This window comes from Podarcis erhardii, assembly GCF_964252035.2.
Source record: "Podarcis erhardii genome assembly, chromosome: 2".
Lineage (NCBI taxonomy): Eukaryota > Metazoa > Chordata > Lepidosauria > Squamata > Lacertidae > Podarcis > Podarcis erhardii.
Window position 1 is genome coordinate 126,371,430 of NC_138498.1, and position 21,698 is coordinate 126,393,127.

Sequence of the window (21,698 nt, forward strand, 5' to 3'; positions counted from 1 at the left end):
CTGCGCTGGTACTGCAGCCGACATTCGCTGCGTCCCTGTTTGACAGCTCACTGATACAATGTTTCCGAGTTCAGTCAACCATGACTGATCCAATCAAGACCTTGCTACATTGTTTCCTGAACTTGGAACTAGTTTGAACTTCAAAGTCTTTCGCCGTTTTATATTCACCAAAATTCAGCCGTATGTCGGATTTTCATCGGACCGCTTTTATTCCACTACACGTCACAAGGACTATCAAAGGGGGGTGACTTGGGACGGAGTGGCCATAATCCCTTGACCGAGCAGTCACGTACTCTGCGACCTTTTCCCCGCTGACCGGACAACCTTGATAGCCGTCATGATGGGCTCAGACACAAGGCTATCAGGGATACAATAACTTGCATATCTCAGTGTATTCCACGCGGACTTCCACAAAGGGCACTGACCGGATTCCCCTCAGGGGGCAGGAAACTTCGCTCTTCTTCTTTGTTTTCCAGAGTGACTCATGTGAGGAGGGGGAGGAAGCTCTGGCCAGGTGTCAGGACACTCGGATTACCTATGAAGCCCCTCCTCGACTCCTCCTAATTCTAATGTAATCATGATGTAAATATGATGTAAATTCTAGGGGTGTAGTTTGGGGGATTAGCAACTAATAAAAGTTAGGGACATCCTTTGTTCGGGGCTTCCATCTTGCTTCACCTCGTGGACGGTGGGAGCCCTGTCGCGACAGTCTTTTTTCCTAAATAAAGACCGAGCCTCCTGGCTGCTGTTTTGCTCTGACTTGCCCTGGTCGGTGTCTTGTTTGTCCAAGAGAGCCCTCGGATTTCTCCCGTTACACCCTAAACCCTGAGCTGGAAAGAGCCAAGAGCCAAAGAGCAGCCATGCCTGGCCCCAGTCAGCCTCTGGACTCCTCCAGTCCCCTAGCAGGAGATTCTTCCTGAGCCCCCCCTCTGGGAAACTGGTTCCACAAGGATTGACAGCTCCTCCTCCCCCCCCCTGGGTTGGAGGGTCCGTCATTCCTGCACTCATTTTCCCGGGGGAATCCAGTGGGTGGTTTTTTAACGGGGGGGAGGAGGGGGGCTGGTGCTTGAAGCGGGGCTTGGCTGTTAGGGGGCTGAGCTCAGCAATGCAGCAGTTGCTCTGCATGCAGAAGGACCCCGGTTGAGTGCTTGGCCTGCAGAAGGAGGCCCAGAAGGAGACCCCAGTGAGACTCCCCGTGAGGAGGAGAGGCAGTTGGGGGGAGGGGGCCGGGTCCCCATGGAGCCCCCAGAGCAGGAGGCCAGAGGCAGCGCCGTCCCGTCTCCTTCCCCTCCGGACACAGGGAGGGGCTGCTCTAAATTCGTAGCTCTAGGGATGCGCGCGTCTCAAAAGGAACCGGAAGTGTCGCCGAGAAACGCGCCGGAAGTTCCCAGACCCGGAAGAGGAGGAGGGGCGTCGCTGAAGAGCCCCCCCCCGTCGCCGCCGCCCCCCTTTCTATTGCAGACCAGGAAAGCGGACTAATCTGGAGCCAGGGAGGCGGAGGACCAAGAGGTAAAGAGGGAGGGAGAGGAGGGGGGGAAATAGAGGGGGAGGGGGATAAGAGGGGGGGAGGACGAAGAGACCCCCCCCGTAAGGAAAGCGCCCTCCCTGGGGCCCGTCGACAGGGGCCCCGATCCAGGCCCCGACCCAGGGGGGAAGGGGGGACCCAACACCTGCAGGGATCTACACCTGGCAAGATCTCCTGGGCAGCAGCAGCACCGCCAGACTCCCCTTTCTCTTTCCTGGGGGGCCGAGAGATGCTCAGCTGCCCTGCCCCCCCCGGACGCCCCAAGCAGGGCTGGGGGTGGGGCTGCGGCCCCCCATTCTCCCTGGGGTCGTGGGGCGCCTGGCTGGGGAAAGGGAGAGAGGGAGTCCAGGGAAGGGTTAATGGGAGGGGGAGGAGCCTCGACAGAGACCCCTCCCCTTCCAGCACCCCTGACCCCCCCCCCATCACCCAGCCTCCCTGCTGAGGGTGTTGGCTGTCCCAGATCATCTGCATTCACTAGGACTCATCTCCATACTTTGGATTGTCCTGAATACCACCAATTATAGCCTAGTGCAAACCCAAAAGTCCTGCTAGGATGCATCTTGGCTTCCCTGCTGATGAAACTGAGTGTGTGATGATTGTTAATATTATCATTTATCCATTTCAGACCCCTAAGTAGTAGCAGCTGCCAGGACATTGTCCTGTTCGCCTCTGTATAGTTCCAGCCTTATTTCAGACATTGTGGTAGATTGCAATCAGGGTGGATTTGATATAAGTCAAATTGATTTCAATCACAATTTACAATAAATCACTAGTCAGTATGATTCTATTTAAATCAAAAATTTCTGATTTGGTTACACTATTAGAAATACATAGACAGATAATTATGAACTCATTCTGAGGTTTAATAAGTTTACTGTCTATATTTGGACAACATTTCTGCTGTAATTTATTGGAAGGAGAAAAATAATCATTTCCTTAATAACAACTTAAGCAATTTATTTAACTAAAACAATAATATCATAGCATGTTGGTAAACATTTTTTTAAATAAAAAAACAACAACCAAGCAGGCTGAGTTTTAGCTCAGAACTTATGCATTTCACTACCTTCACTACCAGCCACCCCTTTGGATTGGCTTCTGCATCCAGGTGCCTATTCTGTACTGTTAAGTGTTAGTGCGGTTGTTGGAACCCAGTGGGATTGGGAAGAGGTTGCCAGCCCTGAAGAGCCTTCAGCGCTTGCCTCAAGTCTGACTTGCACAATTATTACACAAAGACCCCAAGATGTGTGGAGTATTCTGCTCACAAGGTTGCACTTTCGTTTTTACTGCTTCACACTTAGCTACTTGTGCAGATCTCTTCCACTGCAAACCATCTGTTCATTGAACCTCTTGGAACTTAGAATTTATGGGGTTGATTCTGTGTATATAAATTTGCAAAGGAACAATGGGAATAAGGTTTTCCGTCAACTCTGTATGTTTATTTTATAACATTTTTCCTGTGAAGAAAAGGCATGTTATCTCTGCAGACACAAATTCACACTTTTGAGAATGGCAAAAACAAGCATCTGTGACAATATCTTCTCATTAGAAAAACGTCCCCAAATAATCTTACAGAAACCTCTGGAAGAGCATGACATTGTGAAAGGATTAATGGAATTCATTTACCCAAAAAATTAAATATTGCATATAAAGCCTCATGCTAGATAATTAAAAACAAATCCTTATTTCCTGATGAATAGCCTTTGGACTATAATGTAATTAAATATAAAATTATCTTTAGATAGATTTTTTCCTCTAAAAGCATTTTATTTTTTAAAAAATTCTGATTTAAATAAAGAAATCCGATTTTTATTTTTTTAAAAAATCATTGATTGTATCCACCCTGATTGCTATCTTTAGCTGCTGATAACATGGCAACGTTTAGCAGGTCATATTTGTGGGAGTTCAGAACTTAACTGGTTAAGTGTTCTGAGCTGTGCGTCACTTTCTGACGTCAGCTGTAGAAGCTGGGAGGAGTCTGGGAGGAGACTGTATCTTGTTGTTCTCTCTGTGTGTCTTGAGAGAGACGGACATGTTTTAACATGGCTGCAAGCAGTGATGGACAAATGTTTGAATAAAAGCTGTAAATAGACGGATCTGTCTGTGTATGCTTGCATGGAGCAAGGGAGAAAAAGACTGTTTTACACCGCTGTAAGCTACTCTGCTCAGCCGTGGCCAAAGAGACAGCAGACTTTGGTGCGCAGCTAGAAGGAAGCGTGCCGGACGCTGCAAATGACTGATTGGGATCGTAAAGCTGTCTGAGATCGCGGCTCCATCGATCTAGCTCAGAGATCGTTATCTCTCGCACAGGTTATGGGAAGGTCAGTAAACGCTCGTAAAACAGTCGGTGTGAGCTCCAGGAACGCTTTGAAGTCGGCACGGAAGCTAGCTGGAGGTTGGAAGCTGCATTCCTTGAGTCTAGCCTAATGCCGGGAAGCAGAGGGAGTTTTTGCCTGCTTCCGAGAGACAGTGAGAGCTTCTGATACAGAAAGCTGGCTGGAGCTGGAAGCTGAGACGCAGCTGCTGTCGTTTCTCCACGGAAGGGTGAGGCAGAGAAGCTGTACCAGATCGTAAGTAAGCTTGGGCCCCCTTGGGAGAACGGGAAGAAAATGGCAGAGAGCCAAGATATGCCGGTGGAAAAGCTCACTTTAAGAAGTTGGGCAACCTGGAGCAGAAGAATAAGGGGCTGGTTCTTGGTCACTGGGCTTTGGGAAGGAAGCCAGTCAGAGCCAGCTGAAGCAGGCTGTGAATCTGCGGTGCCTGGAGATGGCAAGCAGAGAATGCAACAGGAGCTGAATATGCTCAGAGCATGTGTTGATGCTTCACTGAGGCCTCATTTGAAAGGTGTACAGACACCAGGGGCTGCCTGGAATGTGCTGCGAAGTTTGTGTGAAACTGCAGCAGGAGGCCAGGGCCCTGGAGAAGAAATGGAGAGCCCCAAGATGGCTGCGGCCCCAGTTCCCGGTACTTCAGTCTCAAGGAGCACTGTTGGGCAGATCGGGGGGGTGAAGAGTTCCAAAGGCAAGTTTAAGAAACTTTCCACTGTTGCTGAAGCGGAGAGCAACTTCAGCAGGGGCCAGGCTGGTGGGAGGTGCCGTTCCAGGAGAAGGAAGGCCAGGCCAGCTGGGAGGAGCCCCGGGCAGTGTTTTTCCACTGGAATACAACGTCTGCATGGCAGCTGCCCCCACCGGAGCACAGAGCCGATGCAGGATGTTTGCAAGGACACTTCCCATGGGAATCAAGCGGGTTTCCATGGCAACAGGCCTGGGAAGACAGGCAGGCGTGGAACTGAGCCAGGTGGTCGTGGTAAACAACAGGAAGAGGCTTATCAAGTCTCTGCGAGTATGGCATTGTTCGAAGACGGCCGAATGGAAAATTTGGAAATGGCTTTTGTAATCGACTCAGCAGCTAACCGCAACATGGTTCCAGAGACATCTGCAGTCAAGATGGGGAATTGCACGGCAATTCCGGCCGGACAAACTGTTATGTTCGCAAATGGACAGAGAACCCAGATTAAAACTGTCACTAACGTTTTCCTTTCTGTTTTGCAGGAGACGCTGCAGTTTTGTGTTATCCCAGAGGGGGATCATTGTTTGTTATCTGTGCCTTATTTGTTAAGTAAGGGGTTCAAAGTTTGTTTTGAAAATGATGTCTGCACAATCTCCAGAGGAGGGAGGTTACTTGCCACGGTTAAGAAGGGGCAGAATGATCTTTTCATTCTTAAAACGTCTCTTGGGGGTGAGGGGAAGGTTGAGAGAGCACAGGCGCAGCGTGCTACAGTTCCCACTCATGTTCAATGTGCTTGTGCATGGCATCAGAAGACCAATCATAGTTCTCTAGAAGAACTGCAAGTACTTCCTGAGGTTACCAGAGGGTGTAAAATTAGAGATTGTGGACGTGCCATTAGTTGCACCACATGCAAGCAAGCAAAGGTGAAAGGGTGCAGTTACCCAAAGGTGGAACGGGTAACCACTAAACCTTTTGAGCTGGTTCACATAGATTTGGCCGGTCCTGTCAAGGAACCAAGTCTGGGAGGGGCCAGGTTTCTGCTAACCTTTTTGGATGATTTTTCGCAGAGCACCTGGACCCACGGTCTCAAATCCAGGGAGGATGCAGCACAGCTGATCAAGAGCTGGATTGAGGGGGTGGAGCTAAGATTCTCCACCAGGGTTCAAGCGATCATCAGTGACAGAAATGTTAGGTACACTGGTTCTGCTTTGCAGCAGTTCTTTCACAGAAGAGGGATACGTCACACAGTTACTTCACCCAGTAAGAGGGGGGTGGCAGAGCTGAGAAGTGAAGCTCTGGTTAAGGCTGGACAGGTGATGCTGAAAGAAGCCAGGTTACCTCCAAAGTTTTGGCTGGAGGGAATCCGTTGTGTGTCGTTCACCTGGAATCGTGTCTACAACTCACTGGTAGGTGACACACCGTACTCGTTGTTAAATGGCCGCAAACCCCAGGTTCACTTTCTGCGCAAGTTTGGATCTCCTGCGGTTGTCCCTGTGCCTAAGGCTTTGCAAGGGCCAGATGGAGACAAAGTCCAGAAAATGATCTTCTGTGGGTATGAGCCAGACGCTCGTGCATGGAGATTTGCTTATCCGTCAGGTGATCAGAGTAAGGTGCTGGTCAGTAAACACGCTGAATTCTTTGAGCAGAATGAAAGGCCAAAGATTTCTGCACAGCGTGATGTTCTTTCAGAATGTCTCTCTGATCCAGAGGACAGTTCTGGTGAGGAGGAAGAAGAGGCTGAGTCTGCTGATGACGACCAGGTCACTGACCAGGGTCAGGAGCAGGGTGGGGTGTCTCCACAAGTTGTTAGGAAAGGACAGCCCAAGAGTGAGCCTAGTTCTCCTGTGAGTGTAATGGAGAGGATTCGAAGACGCTTTAAGTCAGAGGGGGAAACCCGTGATGCAGAGGACACACCTGCTGGTGACAGTGAGCCAGAGGTAACACCAGAGTTTGTGCCTAGGCGATCCAGTCGCACAACCAAGGGTATTCCACCTGAGAGGTACCAGGCCACAGGTACGTGGGTAAGTTTCGCACAGTGCGATTCTGAGAGTTGTGAGGTGATTCCACAGATGCCCAACAGGTACGCCAAGGTAGGGCGCAAGGCATTGGGGAAGGGATTGATCTCACAGGGTGTGGCTGAAGATGTTACACAGGTTTTGTCAGAAAGCAAAGCAAGGGGGTGTGTGGGAGTTCAGAACTTAACTGGTTAAGTGTTCTGAGCTGTGCGTCACTTTCTGACGTCAGCTGTAGAAGCTGGGAGGAGTCTGGGAGGAGACTGTATCTTGTTGTTCTCTCTGTGTGTCTTGAGAGAGACGGACATGTTTTAACATGGCTGCAAGCAGTGATGGACAAATGTTTGAATAAAAGCTGTAAATAGACGGATCTGTCTGTGTATGCTTGCATGGAGCAAGGGAGAAAAAGACTGTTTTACACCGCTGTAAGCTACTCTGCTCAGCCGTGGCCAAAGAGACAGCAGACTTTGGTGCGCAGCTAGAAGGAAGCGTGCCGGACGCTGCAAATGACTGATTGGGATCGTAAAGCTGTCTGAGATCGCGGCTCCATCGATCTAGCTCAGAGATCGTTATCTCTTGACAATATTGTGAGGTTTAGCTGGTGAGAACATTGCAACTGTTAGCTGACGAGTTATCACGATATTGAAAATCAGATATTTCCTAGTCCTTATACACACTGGATTTGCGATATAATGTCAGCTCAAATATTAGGAAACAGTTGGCACATTAACATCAAGCCCAGCTCTAATTATGACCTAAATTTCTGGCCCAGTGTATCATTGCAGATTTTACCAGTTTTATTTTGTTTCCCGTTCTAATAGTATCTCATACATTTTGGAAAGTTTTTTTTTAAAAATTGTTCTTCAGTACCTAAGAGACCAACTAAGTTTGTTCTGGGGATAAGCTTTTGTGTGCATGCACACTTCATCAGATTGGACAATTTTCTACCTGAAATTTGGGAAACACTTTCTCCTTCCTCTCAATAATATCTCTTTCAAACTGTGAACTTTCAGTCCAAAAACCTCTCCCTTTATCTTGTCCAAACAGGATGATTTGATGGTATTGAAACCAATCCGCCACCACACCTCCCACCTCATCCTGTTTATTCAGTTTTATTTCTTCTTCCAAAAAGTCCAACAGATCTCTGTAAGTTGCCCTTTGCTTCTTCCGTATTGCATTTTTAAAAAAGCTGTTGTTTTTGTGGGTGGAAGCCAAAGAGGTGTTTTTCTTTCCAGCAGATTATTATATTTATCCCATACTGTAAAAAGGATTTTCTGAATAACCTGATTCATAGAGCTATTGTGTGTTTTAGTTTTATCATGCCATAAATAAGCGTGCCAACCAAACATATTCTTACGACCTTTGTTCTAAGAAAAAGCCTGCTCCTTTCCCCTTATGGGGTATCCAAGAGCCCATATAGTCCTTAAGTGGGTTCCATATTGGTAGGAGAAAATAACAGAGGCCAACCAGAGTATATGGAGAAGCAAAGCGGCTAGTAAGCCGGATCTTTATTGCAACAGTGTCCCCCCTCCTCACCACAACCAGGAGGGAGGTGTGCAAGGCCTTATATAGTCTTTTGAAATTGCCCACCCAAGACCACCCCCGAAATATCATACAGAAGGAGACTGTCTACAGCAGGAATACATCACAGGAGGCGGTCTACAGCAGAAAACCTGTCCCCAAGGATACCTGTTAATGGTCACTAACTTCATTACCTGGGCAGCCTGGCCATTCTTTTGTGATGGCAAATACTTTAGTTCCTGAATCCAGGTCACAGGCCCACCCTGTTCATCCCTCCTTAAGGCAGTATTTGTAAGCACAAAGACAATGAGAAGGCTTCCATTTGCCTCCTTTACTGCAGAGGAATATTTGAGAACGTTTCCGGGCACAATTCAAAGTGTTGGTACTGACCTTTCAAGCCACGGGTGTCAAACACAAGGCCCGCGGGCCGAATCCGGCCCGCCAGACCTCGTCATGTGGCCCGTGTAGCCGCCGCCGGCCGCCAGCCTTCACCTTTTATTCTCGCTTTATTTTTATTTTTTGACACAAGAAAGCCGCCTCTTCAGCGCATGCGCGGCAGCCTACAAGCCAGAGAACGTCTGCCCTCTAGCGGCGCCGCCCGTTCTACACAGGGAACCTCCACTTTACATGCATTCAGGGAACCTCCACTTGTTTTTATATTGAGTGCATGCCATCCTGTGATGTGACAGATCCAACGGCTGCCTGAACCTTTCTCTCCTGTACTGTAAGTCCTACAGATACAACCGGCCCTTTGAGGGTGACCAAACTGCTGATGCGGCCCCCGATGAATTTGAGTTTGACACCCCTGTTTTAAGCCCTAAATGGCCTCAGTCCTGTATACCTGAAGGAGCGTCTCCACCTCCATCGTTCAACTTGGACACTGAAATCCAGAGCCGAGGGCCTTCTGGCGGTTCCCTCATTGCGAGAAGTGAGGTTACAGGGAACCAGACAGGGCCTTCTGGGTAGTGGCGCTTGCCCTATGGAATGCCCTCCCATCAGATGTCAAGGAAATGAGCAGCTATCTTATTTAAGAAAGTCGACTTTCTTAAAGTCAAGAAATTGAGTCCTAGTATGCTTGGCTGCTCCTTTCCGCTGTATAGTAAACTTCAGAAGAGCATGATCACTCGCGCCTAATGATCCTTCCACTTCTACCCCACTAACCAGGTCATCAACATTGGTTAGGACCAGATCTAAAATGGCTGTTCCTCTTGTACATACGCTTCAGGTTACAGACTCCGCTAACCCAGGATGAGAACAGAAATTGTGGTCCAGCGGCGCGGCGGCAGCAGGAGGCCCCATTATGTTAAGAACACTTTCTTAACCACCGGAAGGAATTGAGTACTTAACCCGAGGTACCACTGTACTGCAGTTTCAGTTATTCTTATTGTTATTTATTTATTGAATCTATTAGTTGCTTTCTCTTGCCCAGGGCAGCCCAAAATGACATACAACCTGTTGTTGTTGTTATGTTCCACGGTGACACTCCAAGGCCTTCTTTGTCGTGTTTCCTGTATTTTGGGGGAAGAGAGAAGGCTGTTCTCGGGGCCTGCTCCCCCACTAGGGAAACTGAGGCAGCCCCCTCAGGCAGCAGATGCAGGGAGGGGCAAGGAGGGGACGGAGCGGAGTCCCATTTGGCCAGCCCTGATTTAGCCCTCTATCCTCTCATCCAGTAGAAGGTGCTGTCCCGTTGCCAGTGTCCCAGACACAATGCAGCCGCCTTGGGAAGTCAGTGGTGCAGGATGATTTGGGAATGTGAGCAGTTGGTTGGACTGTATCAGGAAGATGTTGGAGATCACGGAGGAAGGAGGAAACGAAATACAGATATTCAGCGTTTTCAGGGGAGGGGGAAGAAGGGGAAAGTGTGTCCCCCCAGATAAGACTCCCATCCTCCCTGGCCATGGGCCATCCTTGCTTGGGCAGGTGGTACTTTGAGTCCAACCACATCTGGAGGGCCAGAGGTGCCTCAACTCAGCATAGAAGGTTCCTCTAGGGCTCAGTGTTACTTGGGAGTTAGTGGAACTGGATCTTAAGGGTTCTTGAGACAATTGTTCAGGGATTGTGATTGGTATCCATACCCTAACACTATAAAGCCAAGGTGTCTCCACTGAGCAGTTTATCAACCCTGCTGGCCGCTGGGGAAGACCTTCAGAAGGAAATGGTTTGCCCCCAAAGTTGCTTCCTTCCTTTATCCGCTGCTGCCGCCCACACTAAAGGAATGTCTGGATGGAATCCCAGGGATTATCTGGCTCCTATGTCCGGTTGAGATTCTAGAAAAAAGTGTGGCTAAGATTCTGAGTCACAATCGTGGCTGAGAAATACAGCCAGGGAATCTGAAACTGATTTGAAGATTGATTTCTTTACACATTGTTGTTGTTGTTGTTGTTGTTATATTACATTCAGGTGGACACACCACTGGTTTCATCTTCTTTCTCTTCTTTCCCACAATCAGTGTTATTCACCTTTAATACTCATCTTTTTCAGTGTCACACATATTTTTAATCTTGTGATCTTCATATGAAGAGAGGTATAACAATTTAATAAATAATTCCCAGTTGGAGCAGAGCTACAATATCCAGAAGCCCTTGGCCACCCAGGGCAAAGGAGGAAGAACAGTGAGAGAGGCCTGGACAGGGAATCTCCGCTAAGAAAAGCCAGTGTCAGGAGGCAGGTGCGAGATCTGGCGGCATATAATTATTATTATATATATATATATATATATATATATATGCAGGTTTTGGTGTCCTCGGGTGTCTTCCCGTGTAAAAGTTGGGGTGTCTAGGCGAAACGTCGAAACGTCTAGTTGGGGTGTCTAGGCGAAACGTCGAAACCTCGTCGAAACGTCGCCTAGACACCCCAACTTTTACACGGGAAGACACCCGAGGACACCAAAACCTGCATATATATATATATATATATATATATATATATATATATATATGTTACTTTTCCAACAATTTAAACACTACAAAAACAATACAATACAAAAACACTACATAACATTGACACATTAAACTAGCAAAACAAAACAAAAACAATCAAATAAATCAAACAATCTCATTATCCCATCTTTCATTCACTTATTTCCACGACCTCCTCACACCTCCCTTTTTGTATTCCACTTCTGTTAATTGTTTCAGCAATTCCTTTCCATCTTCCTCTGTTTTCTATCCTATAATTATCTTAACACATTCTAACCTTTTTTCCTTTAATATTCTATTAATCTATTTATACTTAATTCCTTATAACATTTCTACTAAAGCCATATAACTTCATTCCAACATTTTTCTAACATTCATTAATTTTACAGTATTTCTGTAAATAGTCTTTAAACTTTTTCCAATCTTCTTCCACGACTCTTCTCCCTGGTCTCGGATTCTGCCAGTCATTTCCGCCAGTTCCATATAGTCCATCAACTTCATCTGCCATTCTTCCCGGGTGGGTAAATCTTGTGTCTTCCAATATTTCGCGATAAGTATTCTTGCTGCTGTTGTTGCATACATAAAAAATGTTCTGTCCTTCTTTGGCACCAATTGGCCGACCATGCCCAGGAGAAAGGCCTCTGGTTTCTTCAGGATGGTATATTTGAATACCTTTTTCATTTCATTATACATTATCTCCCAGAATGTCTTAATCCTTGGGCATGTCCACCAAAGGTGAAAGAATGTACCTTCAGTCTCATTACATTTCCAACATTTATTGTTGGGCAAATGATAAATTTTTGCAAGCTTGAGTAGTGTCATGTACCACCTATAAATCATTTTCATTAAATTTTATCTTAGGGCATTACATGCCGTGAATTTCATACCTGTGGTCCATAACTGTTCCCAGTCAACCATCATTATGTTATGTCCAACATCTTGTGCCCATTTAATCATAGCTGATTTCACCGTTTCATCCTGAGTGTTCCATTTCAACAGCAAGTTATACATTCTTGACAAATTCTTAATTTTTGGATCTAACAATTCTGTTTCCAATTTTGATTTTTCCACCTGGAAACCAACTTTTTTGTCCAAATTGTATGCCTCCATTATTTGATAATAATGGAGCCAATCTCACACTTTATTTTTCAATTTTTGAAAGCTCTGCAATTTTATTCTGTCTCCATCTTGTTCCAGAATTTCCCAATATATTGGCTTCCATTGGTGACAACCATCTTGGGATTTTCTTTTCTAGCAAATCTTTATATCTTGTCCAAACATTAAACGATGCTTTTCTAACAATATGATTTTTAAACGCTTTATGTACTTTTACCTTATCGTACCACAAATATGCATGCCAACCAAATGCATTATTGAAACCTTCTAGATCCAACACGTCAGTGTTTTCAAGAAGCAGCCATTCTCTCAGCCAGCAAAAAGCAGCTGAATCATAATAAAGTTTAAGGTCTGGCAGGGCAAATCCACCTCTTTCTTTATTTTATTTTTTTTAATGATATTTATTAAAGTTTCCAGAATAGAAAAAAGAAAAGAAAAAAGAAAAAGATAAAATTTACACTTAAAGCCTTAATTTTCATTGACATCTTTCCAGGGCTCCCCCCCTCCCCCTCTTGTATTCCATTTCCATTAGATTGATTCCACAAATTCTTACCCCAAATTTTAAAACCTTATTATAATTACAATTAGCCCATTTATTCAAAATTAATTTATCTTAATTAACCATTTCTCTTTAAATTTTTTATACTTCCCTAAGATCGACCCCAGTTCCCTTCCACGAGTTCCCCTATTTTTATCCCACAAAGTAAAACAAGAAAAAATTAAAAAGATATAATTTTACAGCCTTTGGGTTCCAAATCTTCCTCCCCCCTTTCCCGGTTTCGATCCCCAAAATCCATCCATCTGTCTACTGCCGGCCTGGAGATCCCACGTCCATATCTAGATCTCTCTCAATTCGACTTTGCCGTCTTTTAGGTAATTTTTAATTTCAAAAGGTCCAGTCTTGGAGAAACTCTCAGAAAAGATCATTCTTCTTCCATCCAGACCTCTATATTTAAGAGTATAACTCAGATTCTGTTTCTTGATCCTTTTAAAGTCTGGATGTCCCAAATGTTCCAACTTCAAGTTTAGTCCAGTTCTTATTCCTCAGGTTTCTTTTCCTGTTCCGCTGCAAGAACCTTCTAATTCAAAAACTTCTGGTTCCTCTACAGAGGCTTTATTTGTTCAGGAACATAAACTTACGTCAAGTCCCTTCCTTCCTTCAATAGATAAATCCATTGTCTCCTTTAGTGTAGAAACCTCTGTAGACAAAATAATACTTCGTTTTTGCAGCTTTCCCAGGAGATAACAAATCTGTTCAATTCCATGAGTGTTTTTCCACTTGCTGCCACTCTTGCAATGTCCCAAAACTCCCTCTAGAGGGAATATGGTAACTCAGTTGCTTTCCAGATCAGACCCAAAAGTCAAATAACTTGTTGCCCTTGTTTTCAATAATTTGTATCCAAATTGTAACGAACCTAACCAGCAAAGTCATCGTAACAAAGTTCTCTTTTGTTCTCCTACTTTGACAGCTACTTTGACAGCTGTCAAAATTTCTATGTCTCTTCACCAGTCTCTCATAACGGAGGGGGGTTACATTTTAGTTCTCACAAACCACTCTTCTCCTCCAGCACAATTACTTGTAATTTCCCTTCGTGAAATTAACTTTTTCCGAATAAGTAAATTCTTCTCTCGATCTTAGTTATCAAATCCTTGCGTTAAAACATCTACAACAGGGGGGGGGCGGACTTCCTTTTTGCACCTCCCCCGCTCGCTCCGAATTCGTAAAACAATTTTTTCCTTTTAAGTCCGATAAATTTACTCACGGGTTCTTTTTAATCCAAATTTTCAAAAGAAGAAGTCGGTGCTCTCCGTCGAATGGCATGCGGCTTCGCTAGGCAGGGGAAGCAGTGGACTCACAGCACCACACCCCCGTCACCTGTTCCGCAGCCTTTAAAATGGCTCCTTCGCGGGTCGGGGGGGCGCAAACGGTGCCCGCCAAGTCACCAAGTCCATGGGCATCACCGCCCATGGTTTTTGAGGGTCCCTGCGTCGCTGTCGCGGCGGGACCCAACCCCTGCCCAGCAGGCTCCCTCCGGAGCTCGGAGGGAGTCCGCCATTTGGCGATGGCGCCGACCCGGAAGTCCACCTCTTTCTTTAGCATCAGTTAATATCTTAAATTTTATTCGAGGCTTCTTGCCCTGCCAAACAAATCTGGAAATATCTTTCTGCCACTTCTAGAAACAATCCATCTTATCCAAAATTTGTAATGTTTGAAACAAAAACAACATCCTTGGCAGCACATTCATTTTTATCACAGCAATTCGGCCTAACAATGATTACTTCAAATTTGTCCATATTTCTAAATCCTTTTTCACTTCAATCCAACATATTTCATAATTATCCTTAAATAAACCCTAACCCCTAAATGTTTCACTTTCTTAACCAGTGTTAGTCCTGTCTCCTCCTGAAACTTCTCTCTCTCATTCACAGTTAAGTTTTCCTCTAAAACCTTGGTTTTCGTCTTATTCAGCTTAAAACCTGTTACCTGTCCAAATTGTTGAATCAGTTCCAATACCATCAGCAAATGCTTTCAGTTTGTACTGTTTAGCTCCCGCTTGTATACCTTTAACCTCTTGGTCCTTTCTTATCATGTTTAACAAAACCTCAAGGACCGATATAAAGAGCAATAGAGAAATTGGGGCGCATTGCCGTGTCCCTTTCTCAATCTTAAACTCTTCTGTCACTACATTGTTCACAATTAATTTTGCCTTTTGTTCTGAATAAATTGCACCTATACCATTTTCAAACCCTTGACCTACCCCCATCCCCTGTAAATTCTTCTTCATAAAACTCCAAGAAATATTGTCAAAGCTACAATATCCAGAAGCCCTTGGCCACCCAGGGCAAAGGAGGAAGAACAGTGAAAGAGGCCTGGACAGGGCATCTCCGCTAAGATAAGCCAGTGTCAGGAGGCGGGTGCGAGACCTGGTGGCATATAATTATTATAAATCATAATTGGGGTGGGTGTCTCAATCTGGCCTTCCCAGCTGTCAGGCTCCAGCTGCTTTCCTTCTGCATCTCCAGCTCTCTCCATTCCATAATGCAAGGCTGAGAGATGGAGGTCCAACCCCAAGAACATTCTCCAACTGAGCACTCCTTCAACCAACCACAAGCACCAAGCCTTGTCACTAGACTTATATATGGGTCTCCCAAAATGGTCAGTATGCACCTCCTGAGGCCAAAGGGACTGTGCAGGTGATGAATAAAGATCTAGAGGTCGAAGGGGACAAAATGTGGCCCAAGTGTTGGAGGATTATAGTGCAGCGGATGAAGAACTTCCTGATGAATTTAGGATCCTGATTAATATTGGCCAGGTTCATGGAACATAGAGCAGCTCCCATTCCTGTGAGAAACCACTTTTTATAAAACGTAAACCCCACAGTTCAACCGTATTCTAAGATAATGCTGCTTCATTAATGCTTAATTAAGGGTTAGGAAAGGCTGATGATGCATGACCATTATTTAACATTATTTCATCTGTCTTTCCTAAAAAATTGGAACATATGGAGGACAGGAAAGAATGTACGAGACGTCAAAATAAGAGCAAGTGCTAATTGATGTGTGTAATATTCCTTTGTTCTCTTCCTAGGTTTCCTTCCCCCCCCCCCGCTCCTCCCTGTTGAAAGAAGACAATTGAGAAGGCAGTCAAAATTCTGGAGGGCCATGTCCAATGGGAATAACAAAGAAACCATATAAATTCATGGAATGTGAAAAGAGAGAGGAGAAACAATTTGAAAGTATGGAGTGTGGGAAGAGTTTCACTGACAGTGGAACACTTGGAAAACATCAACGGACTCACACAGGAGAGAAACCATTTAAATGCATGGAGTGTGGAAAAAGCTTTGGTTGGAGTTCAAACCTTCGTATACATAAACACACTCACACGGGGGAGAAACCATATAAATGTAAGGAGTGTGGAAAGAGCTTCAGTCAGATTGGACACCTTAGAAACCATCAACGAACCCACACAGGGGAAAAACCATATAAATGTATGGAGTGTGGAAAGAGCTTCACCGATAGTGGAACATTTAGAAAACATCAACGGACACACACGGGCGAGAAACCATTCAAATGCATGGAATGTGTAAAGAGCTTCAGTCGGAGGAGAAGCCTTAGAATCCATCAACGGATTCACACAGGGGAGAAACCATTTAAATGTATGCTGTGTGATAAGAGCTTCACTGAGAGTAGAAACCTTAGAATCCATCATCGAACTCACACAGGGGAAAAACCATATAAATGTATGGATTGTGGAAAGAGATTCAGTTACAGTGAAACACTGAGAAAACATCAATGGACTCACACAGGGGAAAAACCATATAAATGTATGGATTGTGGAAAGAGCTTCAATCGCAGTGGAACACTGAGAAAACATCAACGGACTCACACAGGGGCGAAACCATTTAAATGCATGGAATGTGGAAACAGCTTTATTGATGGTACAGCACTTAGTATCCATCATCAAACTCACACAGGGGAAAGACCATTTGAATGTATGGAGTGTGGAAAGAGCTTCACTTGTAGTGGAACACTTAGAATCCATCAACGGACTCACACAGGGGAAAAACCATTTGAATGTATGGAGTGTGGAAAGAGCTTCACTTCTAGTGGAGCAGTAAGAAGACATCAGTGGACTCACTCAGGGGAAAAACCATTAAAATGCATGGAATGTGGAAAGAGTTTTATTGAGAGGAGAGATCTGAGAACCCATTATCAAACTCACACTGGGGAGAAACCATTTAAATGCACCGAGTGCGGAAAGAGCTTCACCAATGCTAGAAATGTTAGAAGACATCAACGGACTCACACAGGGGAGAAACCATTTAAATGCATGGAATGTGGAAAGAGCTTTATTGATGGTACAGCACTTAGTATCCATCATCAAACTCACACAGGGGAGAAACCATTTAAATGTAAGGAGTGTGGAAAGGGCTTCACCAATGTTGGAAATGTTAGAAGACATCAACGGACTCACACGGGAGAAACCATTTAAATGTATGGAGAGTTGAAAGAGTTTCTTTCAGAGTGGAACCCTAATTTCACACACAGGAAACTTAGATGACATCAACAGACTCACTCGGGGACAAGCAAATAAATGTATGGAGTGTGGAAAGAGCGTCAATAGAAGTGGAAACCTTAGCAAACATCAGCGAACTCAAAAAGGGAAAACCACTTACGTATATGGAGCGTACATAGAGCTTCAGTCCTGATGTTCTTACAAACCATCAATGGACTCGCAAGGAGGAAAAGCTTTAAGAGTTGAAACCCTACAATCCACAAACTGAAAAATCTTAAATGGATTGAATGGAAGGAGTGTGGGAAGTGTTTCAATTGCTTTATATATGGATAATTTTATTAATACAGTGGTACCTCGGGTTACATACGCTTCAGGTTACAGACTCTGCTAACCCAGAAATAGTGCTTCAGGTTAAGAACTTTGCTTCAGGATGAGAACAGAAACCGTGCTCCAGCGGCGGAGCAGCAGCAGGAGTCCCATTAGCTAAAGTGGTGCTTCAGGTTAAGAACGGACCTCCGGAACGAATTAAGTACTTAACCTGAGGCACCGCTGTATATAATTTTATTTACAAATTGCGTTCAAAAATGGAAGCATTTACCTCTGGGTTCTTGGCGTTTGAAAGCCCCAAATGTTCAACTTCCGAAGCGTTCTACAACCAAGATTCCACTGAGAATCCAGCAATAGTATGTTGTCCAACGATATCCATTCTTTTAACCAACACAAAGAGGCTGCCTCGTAGTAGAAAATCTAGCAGTGCGAAGCCACCTCTATTTTTAGTATCTATCAAAATTTTATACTTTATTCTTGGTGTTTTCCCCCTGACAGAGTAATCATGAAATATCTCTTTGCCATTAGTTAAAGAAGCTTGCATTATTTATTATTGGTATCATTTAGAATAAAAACAGTATCTTAGGTAAAACATTTCTCTTTATGGTTGAAATCCTTCGTAAAAGTGATAGTTTCATCCTCCCCCATATTTCCAAATGCTTTTTAACATCTTTTGATACTTTAACGTAATTGGAATATGTTGTAATTCAGTGTTTTTCAAATAAACCCTTATTTAGTCTCCATCTATACCATGAACTATTTTCACCCCTCATTATCATCCATTTTGAGTTTTGATCTGATATAGTTCTTGGCTGGTTCTCTACAGTTTTTAATCCTGTAGGCAGTTCCTTCAATATCCAGATCATGTTTCTTCTTCCCGCAGAATCCTTTGAATCAGAAGAACATGTTTACTCTTGTTCTAATGGGGGTCTGAATCTCCAAGCATCTGGGTTGGCAAACTAAGGCCTGTGGGCCGGATCAGGTGCAATTGTCTTCTAGATCCGGCCTGCGGACAGTCCAGGTATCGCCGCGTGGGTTGCCAGCACGCACGTTCTTTCCCTCTCCCTCACCCGGCGGCGCTTTTCTCCTCAGGGACAAGCAATCTTGTCCCACAACGGGTGCCATCAACAGGGGGAGTCGGCTCACCCGCCTGCCTGCCTCAGAAGGGTGGCGCTGGGAAGGGGGTGTGACGCTGGCTACCGGCTGCTGCTGAGTTTTCCTCCTGCTCCTCCTCCCTCTCCCTCAGTCCGCCCTTCCTTCCTTTTCTCTGCCCCTTCTCCATGCCGCTTCCTCACGCGCTTTCTTCGTCACCCCCTCCCTCCTTCATTCCTCCCATGGCGTTCAGGCAGTTTGTTTCAGTGGCCGCAGCTGCCAGTTGCGGGTTGGGAAGCAGCAGCAGTTGGTGGGTCAATGCTCTGGCAACGCCCCTGTTCCCCTGCCTCTGTTCTTGGCTCCGCCGGGGCTTCTGCTTCTGTCTTCACCGGCCAACGCAGCCTCCAACCTGCCCTGGCACCTGGCTGGAGAAGCCCAACTGGGGCTATTGGGACGACAACTGGGACAGGTAAAGCCAAACATCTTTAGGCCTCTTTGCGGGCGGGCCAAAATCGCTCATCTCCCCCTGAAATATAGTCCGGCCCCCAACAAGGTCTGAGGGACAGTGGACTGGCCCCCTGCTGAAAAAGTTTGCTGACCCCTGATCTAGTAGATCCATTGTTGGAACCATATCAAAAAAGTATTTGGTATTTTGCCTTCTTCTGAGATACTTTCCCTCAGTGTTCTGTCATAGTCCAGTGATACTACTACATTAAATTCACCCCTAATAATTATATTTCTGTCATAAACCTCAGACATACTTTCCTCTAGTAGTTGGAAGAAATCTCATGCGAAAAGTGGCTCTGAATCTGAAAGTCCCAGTCCCAAATCTTAATCCTGCCACCCTAAGATATTATAAGCAAGCCCCACATTCCTCTTTCCACCTGCAGTAGGGAGGTTAGAACAACACTTAATACCCTGCAGGGATCATAAGAGCCACAATTGCTTAAAATTGCAGGGAGAGAGAGAAAAACTGGATTTAAAATGACCCAACCACAAGATGAAAAGTCTCCCTACTAAATGAGGGAAGAGCATGACCTAAATTTCTGGCCCAGTGTATCATTGCAGATTTTACCAGTTTTATTTTGCTTCCCATTCTAATAGTATCTCATATTTTTTTAAAAATTGTTCAGTAGTACCTAAGAGACCAACTAAGTTTGTTCTGGGGATAAGCTTTCGTGTGCATGCACACTTCTTCAGATTGGACAATTTTCTACCTGAAATTTAGGAAACCCTTTCTCTTTCCTCGCAATAATATCTCTTTCAAACTGTGAACTTTCAGTCCAAAAACCTCTCCCTTTATCTTGTCCAAACAAGATGATTTGATGGTATTGAAACCAATCCGCCACCACACCTCCCACCTCATCCTGTTTATTCAGTTTTATTTTTTCTTCCGAAAAGTCCAACAGATCTCTGTAAGTTGCCCATTGCTTCTTCCTTTTTGCATTTTTTAAAAAGCTGTTGCTTTTGTGGGTGGAAGCCAAAGAGGTGTTTTTCTTTCCAGCAGATTATTATATTTATCCCATACTGTAAAAAGGATTTTCTGAATAACCTGATTCATAGAGCTCCTGTGTGTTAGTTTTATCCTGCTATAAATAAGCGTGCCAACCAAACATATTCTTACGACCTTTGTTCTAAGAAAAAAAACCTGGTCTTTCCCCTTATGGGGTATCCAAGAGCCCATATAGTCCTTAAGTGGGTTCCATATTGGTAGGAGAAAATAACAGAGGCCAACCAGAGTATATGGAGAAGCAAAGCGGCTAGTAAGCCTGATCTTTATTGCAAAAGACTTATATAGTCTTTTGAAATTGCCCACCCAAGACCCCCCCCCCCCCAATATCATACAGAAGGAGACTGTCTACATCACAGGAGGCGGTCTGCAGCAGAAAACCTGTCCTCAAGGATACCTGTTAATGGTCACTAACTGCATTACCAGGGCAGCCTGGCCATTCTTTTGTGATGGTAAATACTTTAGTTCCTGAATCCAGGTCACAGGCCCACCCTGTTCATCCCTCCTTAAGACAGTATTTGTAAGCACAAAGACAATGGGAAGGCTTCCATTTGCCTCCTTTACTGCAGAGGAATATTTGAGAACGTTTCTGAGCACAATTCAAAGTCTTGGTGCTGACCTTTCAAGCCCTAAACGGCCTCAGTCCTGTATACCTGAAGGTTACAGGAAACCAGACAGAGGGCCTTCCGGGTAGTGGTGCTCGCCCTGTGGAATGCCCTCCCATCAGATGTCAAGGAATTAAGCAGCTATCTTATTTTTAAAAGACATCTGAAGGCAGCCCTGTTTAGGGAAGTTCTTAATATTTAATGCTGTATTGTTTTTAACATTCGATTGGGAGCCGCCCCGAGTGGCTGGGGAAACTCAGCCAGATGGGCAGGGTATAAATAATACTACTTCTTCTTCCTCTTCTTCTTCTTCTTCTTCTTCTTCTTCTTCTTCTTCTTCTTCTTCTTCTAGGTCTGTGGTGCTCCATGTTTAAGTATAGTAAATACTAGGATTTAATTAGAACTTGTGTGTTATAATGGAGATATGTTATAAGATAGTCTCAGTGTATTTTAGAAAGGGAGTTATGTGAAGGCTTTTTTGTGTTTGATCCGTGTTTCTGTGTAAATGCTGTGTGTCAGACTGAGAATGTCGTCAGGAAGGTATAGGAAAGGGTCACCTGCTTCTGAGCATCAGAAATGAGCATGGAAAGAGTTAATATCATTAACCTACCGGAATCTGCCCCCTCCCTTTGTAACAAGCAGCTGTAGTTCTTTTGGGATTTAATATCAGCTTATGAAAAGTTGGGCACATGACCCAGAAAGCTGCCTGCGTCCCTCCGTCTGAAGGCGGAGATATGCACCACACGCCATAGTCAAATTCGGCTGGACTTGCCATGGGAAAGCAGAAGGGGCAAGCAAGGAAGGGGGAGACGGCCAAAGAAACCTGCTCTCCCACAAGTGCCCCCCCCCCGCCAATTCCATAACATTAGCAAAGCGCAAGTTCAAACACCACCCCTATTTAATTTTTTTAAATGATATTTATTAAAGTTTAAACAATTACAAAAAGCAAAAATGAACATACCACATTAAACAAAAACCAAACAATACACCACAATATAAAAAAGTAAAAAAGACAGAAAAATAAAACCCTTTGAATAAAAAAGAAA

General features: G+C 44.8%; 2 protein-coding genes across 3 annotated transcripts in view; both read left to right on the forward strand.

Annotated features, from left to right (window-relative positions):
* The first annotated feature begins 1,419 nt into the window (after positions 1 to 1,419).
* Positions 1,420 to 17,128, forward strand: LOC309334717 (uncharacterized protein). Of its 2 annotated transcripts, none has more exons than XM_081849316.1 (2): positions 1,420 to 1,509; positions 15,691 to 17,128. In XM_081849316.1, exon 2 carries the CDS (start codon positions 15,772 to 15,774, stop codon positions 17,092 to 17,094), a length of 1,323 nt encoding a protein of 440 aa, XP_081705442.1. In that variant the 5' UTR covers positions 1,420 to 1,509; positions 15,691 to 15,771; the 3' UTR covers positions 17,095 to 17,128. The 2 variants fall into 2 exon arrangements, with proteins under 2 accessions (XP_081705442.1, XP_081705443.1); XM_081849317.1 differs by lacking the exon at positions 1,420 to 1,509 and adding an exon at positions 9,293 to 9,419.
* A 1,698-nt stretch (positions 17,129 to 18,826) lies between these two features.
* LOC309336364 (uncharacterized protein) overlaps positions 18,827 to 21,698 on the forward strand; it is a gene marked incomplete at its 3' end in the record, with an annotated part of 39,727 nt that continues 36,855 nt past the window's right edge. The window contains exon 1 of the mRNA XM_081851984.1: positions 18,827 to 19,006. Within this exon, the coding sequence (XP_081708110.1) occupies positions 18,856 to 19,006 (151 nt within the window). The 5' untranslated portion in view covers positions 18,827 to 18,855. The remainder of the gene's footprint in view (positions 19,007 to 21,698) is intronic.

What these genes read in the sequence shown, in the direction of transcription:
- LOC309334717 (XM_081849316.1), top strand. Translation starts at nt 15,772, where the DNA reads ATGGGAATAACAAAGAAACCATATAAATTCATGGAATGTGAAAAGAGA.